The sequence below is a fragment of the Camelus bactrianus genome, chromosome 22, assembly GCF_048773025.1.
Source record: "Camelus bactrianus isolate YW-2024 breed Bactrian camel chromosome 22, ASM4877302v1, whole genome shotgun sequence".
Taxonomy (NCBI): domain Eukaryota; kingdom Metazoa; phylum Chordata; class Mammalia; order Artiodactyla; family Camelidae; genus Camelus; species Camelus bactrianus.
The window spans coordinates 318008-331694 of record NC_133560.1 but is presented as its reverse complement, the minus strand read 5'-3'; the positions used below and the strand labels follow the sequence as shown (position 1 = coordinate 331694).

At 39.6% G+C, this 13687-nt stretch overlaps 1 protein-coding gene across 9 annotated transcripts in view; it reads left to right on the top strand.

Annotated features, from left to right (window-relative positions):
* Positions 1-113: 113 nt before the first annotated feature.
* LOC105062796 (uncharacterized) overlaps positions 114-13687 on the top strand; it is a 94042-nt gene continuing 80468 nt past the window's right edge. For 6 of the 9 annotated variants that reach the window (XR_012501499.1, XM_074350049.1, XM_074350053.1 and 3 more), the window contains exons 1-6: positions 731-869; positions 1206-1323; positions 4027-4087; positions 7119-7157; positions 12483-12619; positions 12712-12904. Coding sequence is in view for 8 of the 9 variants with exons in the window: in XM_074350049.1 (XP_074206150.1) it covers positions 7155-7157; positions 12483-12619; positions 12712-12904 (333 nt within the window). In the remaining variant the exon portion in view is untranslated. Of the gene's footprint in view, positions 170-730; positions 870-1129; positions 1324-4026; positions 4088-7118; positions 7158-12482; positions 12620-12711; positions 12905-13687 lie in introns of those variants that run through there. The other 3 variants (XM_074350047.1, XM_074350046.1, XM_074350052.1) reach the window with 3 other exon arrangements.

The window sequence follows — 13687 nt, the reverse complement described above, 5'->3', positions numbered from 1 at the left end:
GTAACAGTAATCGTTACATTTTAAGTTTTCTTTTTAAAAGACCTCTAAGTTATAATTACTCATTAATCTTATCACTTTTTAGACCTGACCGAAGCCTCCATTCCCAGGTGGTTATTGGAAATTGGTGGCATTTATCTCCACGGTTATGACAAAGAAGGGAACAAGTTGTGTAAGTATATTTAATTGTACTGGCTTTTCAAGAGTGAGGTGTAGTCATCAGAACACCTTAGCCTTTGATTCAGAGTCCTTCAGGCCCAGCGGTGTCCCTCTGTTCAGCTGTCCCTCTCCACGCGCCCGGTTCTGCCTCGGCCGCCGTGGTCCGCCCATAAGCGCCGCAGCCGCTCCTGCCACTGCGCGCTTCTGTCGGGGCTTTCCCTCTGGAAGGAACATTTTTCTAGTGTTTTCTTTTTTGTTAAGCACTGTGTAGAGTACTTTTAGATTATTGCCAAATACTGTTTGTTCATCTGTATTTTCTTTTCCCCCTTACTTATTAAAGAGGAAAGCTTATTTTCTAAGTGAAGGAAAATAGTTGACCTTTCTGCTCCTCTACACTCTTTCTCATTTAAAAGAAGGGGGATGTTTTTAATCTGAGAAACAAAATTAATTGTAAATAAAGAAAAATGTCAAGGAAAAGGAATAATATAATACGTGTGTAAAATGGTATTATAGTGCCATAAATATTTTTCTTATTTTTATCTAATGTTCCGCTTAAAGTCTGGATCAGGGTGAAGTATCATATAAAAGACCATAAGACCATACTGGACAAAAAGAAGCTTATTGCATTCTGGTTGGAACGTTATGCTCAGAGAGAAAATGGGAAACCTGTAACAGTGATGTTTGACCTATCAGAGACTGGAATAAATAGCATAGTAAGCATTTTTCATTAATTCTAAATCATCGTTTATCGCGGCGTCCTCCCTCTCTCCCGTCCTCCCTGCCACCCCCACCCCACCTCCCCAACCAAATATTGCTATAAAACCAAGCTAGCCAAGTCATGTTTGGGATTTATTTTTTTTCTGCTGCACTGTGAGTGAAGTCAGACATGGAATAGGATTTGCAAAGAATTAAATGTGCTTCAGTATTTGGCACTGAAACTGTAGATTTCCTAGAAACGTTCTTTGTCTGATAGGCAAGATATGGAAGGAAGATGTCGAGGCTGGCAGAGTAATGAGTAGATGTGGTAACAGTGAACTCTTCTATCAAAGCTCATATCCTATAGAGCACCCTCCCCGGGCCTGGCAGAGAGTAACGCACTCAGTAAATGTGGAGTAAAGTAACGTATGTTCTCCAGCGGACCACTGCTTGCAGGCCACGTTTGCCGTGGTGAGTAGTTCATTTGAGTTTTTTGCATATACAGTGCTTGGTGATTTTGTTGGGGTTTTTCACTTGCTCTTTTGGATTTGTTTTCTGTCTGTCTGATTTGGTTAGCGTTGGAAACCAGTTTTCTTCAGGAGATTTTGCCAAGCTTAAAAAATAAATAAAACCTACCAGTCTTTAATTCGGGCCCTTGTGACCTTCGTGGTAACTACAAAGCTTTCAGCAGCGATGGGGATTTGTTGGTGCATTTGTTAGAGCTACTGTCTCTGACATTCAGACCGTGGCTAATTCTGGTAGCAGTCAGCTGCCCTTCAGGGACCTCCCTGGGGCACTGTTGAAATCTTTTTGAAAATCCACTTGGCAAAGTATGTTAATAACCTTGAAGTGTTCATATTTATATTCTTTGCTTGGTAACTAACTTCTGGAAATCTATTCTAAAGAAGGAAACTTGAGTACACAAAAAGCATTGTACATCACAATGTTTTTTTCAGAGTGTCATTTAAAATGGTGAAAACTTAGAAAAAATGTAAATGTCAACATGGTGAAGTGGTGAATTATGGTGTATCTCATTAACGCAGTATGTGTACCTGTGTAGAATGATGTTTATAAAGAATTTGTAGTAACACTGGAAAATACCTTTCTTAAAATGAAAAGGTGACAGGATTATATCATAGAAATACCTAGGCCCCAAAAAGGGAAACCTTAGACATTAAAAAAACAAACAAAAAATAGGCTTGAGAGAACAAGATTTTTTAGACAGTGGGACCACAAATTTTTTTTTCATCTTTCTATATATCAGAGTCATTTGCCCTAGATTATTTTTTCAATCTGGTTTCCATGTCACGGAGTTCTAGATTACATAGTAATCGTTTTATATCCAAAATCTACATCAAAATGCCTAGATAAATAAATATTCCATGAAAGTAAATCATGATTCTGTTATCCTTTGTGTATGATAGTTTTCTGATTATTAATCCAGAATCATAAAAAGTGTTTTTTATTGACAAATATAGGGCCAAAGAATTTACTTGAGCTGTCTGATTATTTTTCAACCTACTTATATACTGTTTCATTATCTTTAATTTATAAATAAGGTTTATTTTCATTATTGAGTTTAAATCATTAATGTTTTCAAATACCTAGAATTTTACTGAATTATTTTTATATATGGCCCTCATAATTCACAAAAGATTTAAGTTGGCCTTTAAAGCTGTATACAGAATTGCGTGGCAAAATTTTTTTTAATTATTTGTTAGAGTTGGGCCACTAATTTGGCTTTAAGCTTGCCTGAAAGGAATGGAATCGTATAAAATTGCTCAAAGCCATTGTCTTAAGAAAAGTATATCCATTCCTGATACTTGAACTAGAAGAAAAATCTTTCATGAGTCTTCAAAAGGAAGACATTTTATAAGATAATGAATAGCATCCTTGAAAACATCCTCACAGTATGCAGAGCAGTGGGTTTCTTGAAACTGTTTTACATAGTACCCACTAATGTATGTACACCAGTGGCATCCTGTCATATCGACTTGAATGAGCAGTAACTTGGGATTTTATAAACCAAGTTATTCAGTTAAAGATGAAAACAAGAATATTGGATGAAGACTTTTTAGGGAAAGTCTGGGGGCCACAGATCATATACCAGGTAACCAAATCTTCATATGACTAGTTATTTGGAGATATTTTGTTTGATTCTAACTTAACTACAAATTATTAAACTCTGTGCACAGTGATTAGTTATAAAGGTATTATTATATACTAGGATTTATCCCATAATAAATACCTTAGATCATTAAGGATGCTTACTTTCAGTTTACTGGAGTTAAAGATGCTACAACTCACATGCTAGGTATAACTTTATAGACTCTCATCTCTCGGACAACTCACCTTTTAGTAATTGATGGATTTAAGTTTTCCTGGTTGTATCTTTCATCCTGCAGGCCTTATAACATGGCTGATCAGGATTAGTAAGTCAACCTGCAGCCAATGGAAACAGAATGAAATGATCCAGTGAATAGTAACTCTAATAATCTAATTTCCTGTTGTTGTCTTCAATGCAGTAGAACCAACAGATAGCTATAAAGTCTCCCAGAAATTGGAGTCAGTGAACAACATTTGAATATAAACTAAAAAATTCAAAATTTAATACCTGAGACCTTCCTACATAAGGAGGAAGGAAGCCAGAAGTGAAGTAGATACAGCAGATTAATATAATCAGATTAATAAAGTATATTTTATTGAAGCTATTATGAGGTGTAGCAATTAGGTTTAAAAAACAGACATAACAGAATTTATATACGTATGTTTTATAATTGCAAGTAGTCAGGTAATAAACTGTATACTTGTTATACTAATTCTTTAATTGCTCAACAGATTTTTAGAATTTCTCTTTGGGATTTGCTTTTCAGATCCATGTTGTAATGCCACATTACCTTAGCAGCCTGAAGTATCTAACTAGTTTGAGATAGCATGAATGATGTTTAAGAATCTAATTTCTTTAACTCAGTTTTAGGACTAAATATTATAAGTAGCTTAATGATTTAAAACCTAATCCCTGGGGATATCGATATTTTATGAGCTTATTTTTTTTTTAAGAATTTGATAATTGTCTCATTGGTATTTAATAATTTATCACCTTAAGAAATATGCAATTTAAAATTCTCTAATGTGGACAGTCTGAAAGATTTAAATGTATAATCTTTATTTTAGGACATGGACTTTGTACGCTTTATCATCAACTGCTTTAAGGTTTATTACCCTAAATACCTCTGTAAGTAACTTACTCCTTTATAAAAATGTAATATATTGAAACCATAGACAATGAGAATTGTGGAGCGTTACATTATTATGGATTTTAATACCTGAGACCTTGTTTTCTGGTGAAGAACTTAAATGTGTTCATAGAAGTTTAAGTATATATCCTAGTAGGTACAGGGGAAATTTTTCATAAATAATCATGGTCCTTTACAGTTAGTTTTAAAACCTTAAGTTATAATCTGTATATATGGCATCCTATAAAACACACACGTAGAGACATAAAAACATACATTTTTCCAAGATTATCTTGCTTTTTACTAATTTTTCAATTGACAGATTAAATTTACTATTTTTTAACATTTATTATATGGAACTTCTTACATGCCAGAAACAGATGAGAAATATTGGCAAGTATACTGTGTGATAAGCAATACTCATTCCATAAAGTATACTGTGTTTCTAATTGCTGTTTGCAAATTGTCACTAAGAAAACACTTGAGTAGTGTGCTGTATTTGAGTGTGACATTTGGAGTTTGTTTTTAATTATGACTCTTCTATTAATTACCTAAATGAAGAACTCCTAAGTTTTATGTATTCATTTTTGATGTATTGGACTTATATGATGGTTTCCCTCCAAGGAAATCAAGATGCCATCCCACATAAACAGTCATAGTTTTAAACCCAGGGGGCTGAAAGTAAAAAGAAGAGAGGCAACAGGGTTATCAACATATGGAAACTCAGAGGTCGGCCCGGGCACACCCCTGGCAGATACCACAATTAGGGTCTTTTAGGACTTATGATTCAGGTCACACTAAAGCATGAAATCCCTAGATCACTTTACTTTCACATGCTCTCACGTTAGTGTTAATATGAAGTGAGGAACAGACAAAAAGCATAGTGAGTATCAAGGACCAGTGCCACTCCTAGCCCTGTGCTCTCATGTCTTCAGAAAGAGAGTTATTCATAAATGTTTTTGGGTAGAGAGTGTCTGGTTTGGGGAACCTGTTCCTTCTAGATTCTTCCTGGATCTGGCATTTACCCTGATTCATTAAGCCTCGTTGAGCAGTGCCAGTCATTGGTCCATAGAGAATCATTACCCTGTATTATTAGCTCATTTCTTGTATGTACGAAATGAAAATAAAATACTCACTTATTTATTGAAACATCTAAAGGGGTTTGTGAAGAGCCATTTATAATAGCATAATTATTATTATTACCTTATAAAACACATCTCAAATTCTTTTGAGAAAATTATTCATAAATTCATGAATCTATATGAAGATGAACACCATCATTCCGATTTAACTAGAGATAATGTATATATACTTACCTACATAATGTTTTGCAGATGTTGAATTTTGTAGAATCCTAAATTGATTATGCTTCAAAATTTGTCATGAAATACAACTATTACTTCTTAAAATCTTGAGTCCAGATCTTTTTAGGCATATCTCAGATGAAGACTGAGGTATTAATCACCAGGGTACTTCTTTGCAGACACCTTGTTCTTTATATGTACTTTACTTGTCCTACAGTAATATAATCACTCTAGGAGGTTCTCTGTTCGGAGTAGAATAATACTATGTTTGGATTCATCTGGGTGAAGCTTGGTCCTGGACCTCTGGTGGGTAGGGCTGTGTCTAGAGGCCTTTGTGGCTCAGGAAGTCTGATGATGGGTGTGGCTGTGTTCCCACCCTGCATGTTGTTTGGTCTGAGGCTTCCCTACAGGCTGTTGGGTGGGGCTGGGTCTTGGTGCTAATGATCCAATTAAGATATCAGCCTCCAGGAAAGTTCATGTAGATGAACACTCCTGGAATGTCCCCTACCAGCTTTTATGTCCCCTGAGTGAGCTCCAGCCGTCCCCCACGTTCCCAGGAGACCCTCCAAATCCAGCAGGCAGGTCTGGCCCAGGTTCCTATGAAATCACTGCCTCTGCCCTTGGACCTGGTGCATATGAGTTTCGGTGTATGCTTCTCAAGCGAATGGAGACTCCGTTTCCCCCAGTCCCCTGAGGTTCCCAGAGCCAAGCCCCTCTGGCCTTCAAAACCAGATATCCTGGGGTCTCCTCCTCTTCCCAATGCCGGGACCCGAGCTGGGGAGCCTGATGTGGGGCTTAGCGCTCTCACTCCTGTGGGAGGGCCTCTGCGACTTAACAAATCTTCAGCTTGTGAGTCACCCACCAGGGGGGCATGGGGCCCAATTATATCTTGAGCACAGCCCTCCTACCATCCTGCTGTGGTTCCCTCTTTATGTTTCCAGTTGCAGAAGATCTTTTTTGCTAGGTTCCAGTCTTTTTTCGATGGTTGTTTAGCATTCAGTTGTGGTTTGGTTGTAGTCACAAGGAGAGGCGAGCTCGTGGTCCTACCACTCCACCATCTTCACTGGAACTCTCTGGATCCGAATTTGATATACAAATCCCCTTTGTGGTTTCTGATTTTTTATCACAGTTGTTAATATGGCTGCTTAATATCTTCATCTAAGCATGAAAATGATACTTCTGTATATTTTGAAATTATTGGCTTTCTGGGGCTCATAATATTAAGAAAAGCTGAAATAATTTTTGTTTCTTAAAACATAATGATTTATTTAAAATGGGGGGACAACTGCCAGAGCGGGCTTAACAATATAATCTCTAGGAAATTATAACTGAAAGCATAAATTAGACATTGAAATAATTTTAAAACGCAGTGGACTTTAGCACTATTACAACATGCAACATCCAAAGTTTCCATTTACCCACGTAACTATTTTCTCTTGTACCTTTCTGCAAACAACAAGAGCAATAAATGAATAAAAGAACAGGCCATTTGCCAGCAGGCAGTAATAGTACATTATTCATCTCACACAAGCTGTCCCCCTAGGTAGGCCCCTCACCATTGTGAGAAGTTAGTTCTAGCACCACTTATACTTCATGGAATTAAAACTGAGTCCTCCAGCTCAGTTTTTAGTTAAATTTAGATCACCAGTTTTTTCTAGGCCAGGTGTAAGTGATACTACTATCATGGTACTAAGTCACAGTCAACGAATTGTTTTTTATCTTTCAGCAAAAATGGTGATCTTTGATATGCCTTGGATAATGAATGGTGAGTACATTACTTATACTTTCCTAACACAAAACATCTGATTCCTGTTTTTCTTTGCCAATTTAGCCATATTGCTATGGTTGTTTTAAAAAATGTTTGTATTGTACGGGATTTATATCAAGAACACAAAGTGGTTCAACATGAAAATCAACCAGTTATCCAACATATTAATAGACTAAAGGGAAAAAATGACATCTTATTAGGCACTACAAGCTTTTGACAAAATCCACTACACTCTCATAATAAAAGGACCCAAGAAACTAGGAAGAGAAGGTGCAGAGAGTTGAAGCAACAGCAATGTTAGGGGAACAACAGTAGTTCGCACAAGACTACCCTCACTTCTGACACCAACTGTAAGTTCAAGGGGTTTCCAAAACCATCCTTAGGTTTACTAGGATCACTCAACAGAACTCACTGGAAGCTGTTATACTCACAGTTACGGGTTATTACAGGGAAAGGATTCAGATTAAAATCAGCCAAGGGAAGAAATACATGTGGCAGAATCCAGGGACGTACCAAATGTGGAATGTGCTAACTGTCCTGCCATGAATATGTGACAGTACGCATGGAGTACTGCCAGCAAGGGAACCTCACCCAAACCTCAGTGTTCAGACTTTTCCTTGGGGCTCCATTGCATAGGCCTGAGTGGCTGATCATATGGTTGATCTCAGTCTGTAGTCTCTCCAGAGGTCTAAAGATACTGTGTGGCCCAAAGCCTCCACCCTGATCATATTGTTCCAGTGTGACTCAAGGCCCATAGGCAAACTAAGACACTCCAACAGGCATGAAGATTACCTCTGGAACCTGAGGGCAAAGGCCAGACCTTTCTTTGGTAAAGTGAATTCTTCGCAGATGAAAATTCCCTCAGCCCAATAAAGGTCATCTGTGTAAAACCAGCATCTTTGAAAACCCGTTCATACTTAGCAATGAAAGAATGACTGCCTCTAAGATCACGAGCAAGATATGGTTGTCGGCTCTTAATGCTTATATTGCCAGGCCACTTAGGCAAGAAAAAGAAATAAAAGGCATCCAGATTGAAAAAGAAGAAGTCATGCTATCAATATTTGCAGGTGACAGTCTTCTCTATTTAAAATTTTAAGGAATACCCATCTACATACACAAAAGCCTATTAGAACTAATAAACAAGTTCAGCAAGGTGGCAAGATACAAAGTCAATTCACAAAACCAATTGTGTTTCTATATGCTAGCAAAAACAGCTCTATTTATAATAGCATCATAAAGAACAAAATACTTGGAAATAAAGTTAATAAAAGGAGTTCAAGACTCATACACTTTTCACTACAAATACCACTGAAGGAAATTCAGGACCTAGGTAAATAGATCTCTTGTCCATGGATTAGAAGACCTAATGTTGTTAAGATGACAATGCTCCATGAATTCATCTATAGATTCAATGCAGCCCTTGTCAAAATTCCAACTGCCTTATTTTTTTTAACAGAAATTGACAAGCTTGTCCTTAAATTCATATGGAAATGCAAGAGACTCAGAGTAGTAAAAATGATCTTGAATAAGAGCAGTGAAATCGAAGGATTCACACTTCTTGATTTTAAAACTCACTATAAAGCTATAGTAAATAAGACAGCATGGTGTGGACATAAAAATAGATGTATAAATCAATGAAATAGAATCGAGGGTCCAGAAATAAACCCTAACATTTATGATTAATGGATTTTTTGACAATGGTGCCAAGACATTTGAGTGGAGAAAGACTAGTCTTGTAATAAATGGTACTGGCACAACTGACTACCTACGTTCAAAAGAATGAAGTTGGACCTCTACCTCCTCTCATATACAAAAAGTAACTCAGAATGGGTGAGTTAAAATTGTAAAACTCTTAGGAAAAACCGTAGGAGTAAACCTTCATGACCTTGGAGTAGGCAGTGGTTTCTTCGATATAACACCAAAAAAGCACAAGCAACGAAAGAAAAATATAGATATATTGTACTTCATTAAAATTTAAAACACCATGAAGAGTGTGAAAAGATAACTCAGAATGGAAGAAAATATTTACAAGTCACATATCTGATAAGGATCTGGAATATATAAATAAATTTTACAGTGCAACAATAAAATGACAAATGGCCCAATTAAAAAGGGCAAAAGAGTTTGATAGACATTTTTCCAAAGAAGATATGCAAATGGGTAATAAACACATAAAAAGATGCTCAACATCATTGGTCATTAGAGAAATACAAGTCTAAACCAAATGGAATACTACGTCACACCTACTGAGATGGCTGTAATCAAAAAGACAGACTAAAGTCACACGTGTTGACAAAAGTGTAGAGCAATTGGAACTCTCGTACATTGCTGGTGAGAATATATAACGATGCAGCCAAGGTGGAAAAAGTTTGGCACTTCCTCAAAAAATTAAACATGGAGTTACCATAATTACCGTATGACCCAGCAATTCCATTCCTAGGTATATCCCCAGGATAACTGAAAGCATATGTCTACGCAAAGACTTGTACTCAAATGTTCATAGCAGCATTACTCATAATAGTGAAAGGTGGAAACAGTCTAAAGTTCATAAATTGATGAAAGGATAAGCAAATGTTGTATATCCATAAAATGGAAACTTATTCAGCCATAAAAAGGAATTAAATACTGATACATGCTGTGTTATAGATGAGCCTTAAAAACGTGCTTAGCGAACAAAGCCAGTAGGAAAAAAGAGCACATATTATATGATTCCATTTATATAAAATGGCTAAAATGGGCATATCCACAAAGACAGAAGCTAGATTAGTGGTTGCCAGGGAATGGGAGAAGGGAGGATAAGGAGGGATTGCCAGTGGGAGCAGATTTCTTTTTGGTGTGATGAAAATGTTCTAAAGTTAGATAGTGGTGATAGGTTACACAATTCTGTGAATATACTAAATAAAAACCATTGGTGTATACACTTTAAAAGGGTGAATTTTATGGTATGTAAATTTTATCTCAATAAAGCTGTTACAAAAAATCACATTTAGCACTTCAGTTAATTCAAAGTAGCATAGCTTCAAAGACGTCAACTCAGACTTTGTAAGTTGAAATTAATGAAAATGTAAATGTTATGTAAAAAAATGTTAAGCCAAATTAGCCAAAGTAGAAATGCAATTTTCTGAACTACTGTTTAACGTTTATCATGCTGTTTTATTTCCTGATTTTTTTTTATTGACACTTTTGCAAATTTAATGCAGGGATTTCTTTTAATTTCCTTAAAATGTGCTTAGAATGTCATGATGGAAATGAGGTTTAAAAAATTAAGTAGAAATCATAATGGCATGGCAGAACAAGATTGTGATTACTAAAGTGCTATGTTAGATAATTCTTGCACATTCCATAAGTTCCTCACAGTTCTAAGCTGCAGGGTTTGAGAGAAAGGCACAGGAGTTTAGGGTTAGGAGGAAAGTCCATTTGTGGCCTTATTATTATTGTTATTATTGTTTTGATTCGTCGTATAAATGATGTCATATGGCATGTTTCTTTCTCTTTCTGGCCCACTTCACTTAGAATGATAATCTTCAGGTCCATCCCTATTGCTGCAAGTGACACTATTTTATTCTTGTTTTATGGCTGAGTGCTGTTCCACTGTATATGTGTACCACATCTTCTTTATCTCGGCATCTGTTGATGGACGGTTGGGTTGTTTCCATGTCTTGGCTGTGGTAAATAGTGCTGCTGTGAACACTGGGGTGTATGTGTCTTTTTGAATTTTCTATTTCTCCGGATATGTTCCCGGGAGTGGGATTGCTGGATCACGTGGTAGGTTTATGTTCATGTTTTTGAGGAACCTCCATCGTGGCTGCACCCATCTACCCTCCCACCCACACTGCTGGAGGGTTCCCTTTTCTCCACACCCCCTTCAGCATCTGTCACTTGTAAACTTCTCAGTGATTGCCATCCTGGCTGGTGTAAGGTGATATCGCCTTGTAGTTTTGATCTGCATTTCTCCGACAATGAGCGGTGCTGAGCATTTTTCTCATGTGCACTATTGGCCATTTGAATGTCTGGTGTGGAGAATTGTTTGCCTAGGTGTTCTGCCCGTTTTTGGATTGGGTTGCTTGTTTCTCTGATACTAGGGTGTATGAGCTGTTTGTGTGTTTTGGAAATGTGTCTCCGGTCAGTCACATCATTTGCAAAGGTTTTCTCCCATTCTGTAGGTTGTCTTTTTGTTTTGTGGATGGTATCCTCAGTTGTACAAAATCCTTTGAGTTTACTTAGATCCCACTTGTTTACTTTTGCTTTCATTCGCAAAAGTCCAGGAGCTGGTTGAAAAATACATTGCATTAATGTATGTCCGCGAGTGTTGTGCCTATGCTTTCCCCTAGGAGTTTTTCAGTATCTGTTCTTCCACTGAGGTTTATTAATCCATTTTGGGTTCATTTTTGTACATGGTGTTGGAGAGTGTTCTAATTTCAGTCCTTTACAAGTTGTTTCCCAGTTTTCCCAGCACCACTTACTGAAGAGACTGTCTTTCCTCCACCGTGTATTTTTGCCTCCTTCGTCATGGGTTAATTGACTATACGTGCGTGGGTTTATCTCTGGACTTTCTATCCCGTTGCATTGATCCTGTATGTCTGTTTTTGTTCCAACACCGTGCTGTTTTCACTGTAGCTCTGTAGTATTGTCTGAAGCCTGAGAGGGTTATTCCTCCAGCTTCGTTCTTTTTCTTCAGTAATGCTTTGGTAATTCCGGGTCTTCTGTGATTGCATATAAATTTTAGGATGGTTTGTTGTAGTTCTGTGAAAAAAATGTCCTGGGTAATGTGATAGGGACCGCATTAAATCTGTAGATCGCTCTGGGCAGCGTGGCCATTTTGACATTATTAATTCTTGCAATGCAAGAACACGGGATGTCTTTCCATGTCTTTAAGTCCTCTTTAATTTCCTTCATCAGGGTTTTGTAGGTCTTCACACAGAACTCTTTCACTTCCTGGGCCAGATTTATTCCTAAGTGTCTTAATTTATAACTTACATAATATATAATATATATAATAGTTATATATAAATATTCGAAATTCAGAAGGGAATCTGTTAATCTTTCAAAACAGAATCAATAGATTAATGCATTTCATAATTTTTATTTATTTATTTATTTATTTATTTATTTATTTATCATTAGCTCTTTTTGTACATTATAGAGATCTTTTATGAAACAATGTTTCCAATGACAAAGATACATTTATTTGAAATGCGGTTAATCCCTCTATTTTTGTTTTAGTTTTTTAATCTATGAAGTTCGAGTAAAATTACAATGAACAATGTGGTTAAAAAAAACCAGCTTGTGTACAAACATTCATAGCAGAATCATTCCTAACAGGCAACAAGGCTACAAGTCTGTGAGGCCACGAGACCCGCCCCCGGGGCCACGGGAGCCAATCCGCGTGCGTGCGCTGCCCGGCCCCGCCCGGGCGCCCTCCTCAGCGGCGCCCCTCCCTCCGCCCGCCCAACGGTCAGGTCAGTTCGTCAGGCGGGCAGGCAGCAGTTGGTCGAGCGGACGGCGGGTCGTCGGGTCTCCCCAGCGATGCCGGTCCTCCTCCCTCCGACAGCGGCGGCGGCTGCAGCGGCGGCGGCGCGGTCCCTCTGGGAGGCGCGGCGCTGGCCGAGCGGCGGCCGCGGAACTTCGTGTCCAGCGCGGGGGCGGCGGGCGCGCGCCCCGAGGTGGTCCGCGGGCAGGTGTTCGACGAGGGGCCGCGCTGCAGCAACCTGCGACCTCGGCGAGGGCTCCCACGGCGTCGTGTGGTGAGTGTCCGCGCCCCGCGTGCCGGCCGCGCCCTTCCGCGCGGCCCCCGCCCGGCCTCGGCGGACTCAGCTGTGGCCCCGGCCGCGCGACCCCGACCCCGAGCCCGGGCACGCCCCAGGCCGGGCTGCCCCGCCGTCCGCGCGCCAGGGATCTTGGGCGGGACGGGGCCCGCTCGGGCTGGGGCGTTGCTCGCGGCGCTTCCCAGGCCGGCCCTCGCTGGGCGGGGGAATGGGGGAGGGGCCCGTGTAGGGGGTGGAGGCCGGGACCCTGGAACCCAGGGACCCCTAGGACGGGAACGGCCCCGCTCCCACCGTCGGGTGCTGACCTCGCGGGCTTCCCTTGACGTCCGTGGGGAAGCCGCGGAGTCCTTCAGAGGCTGGCGGCGGCCGCCGTGGTCTGGAAAGCGGTTGGCAGCGCTGTGTGTTCCCAACCCCGAAATCATCATCTTGTTCGCCCACTTCGTCTGTGTTTTCTGCGGCCGGCTTTGGCTCAGCAGCTTACGTGGTGCCAGGGGTGCTCTCCTGCGCAGGCTTTCTGAACAGGGTGAAGCGGCACCAGTGTTGGTGTGGCATGTTTCAATCTTGAAGTTTTTAAATGGATTTGGGGATGGTCCTGTTGGCGTTTCAGGAAGGGTAAGTCAGCATCGCTGTCTTGATTTCTTAAGAAGTCATTTGGAGTTGGGCCTAATTTGACTTCTTTCCCCTCCTTTACCCTTTGTGCCCTTTGAACTTGTTTTGCGAGGTGGCTGCTTTCCCAAATCCACGTGCCCTGCTGCAGGGATG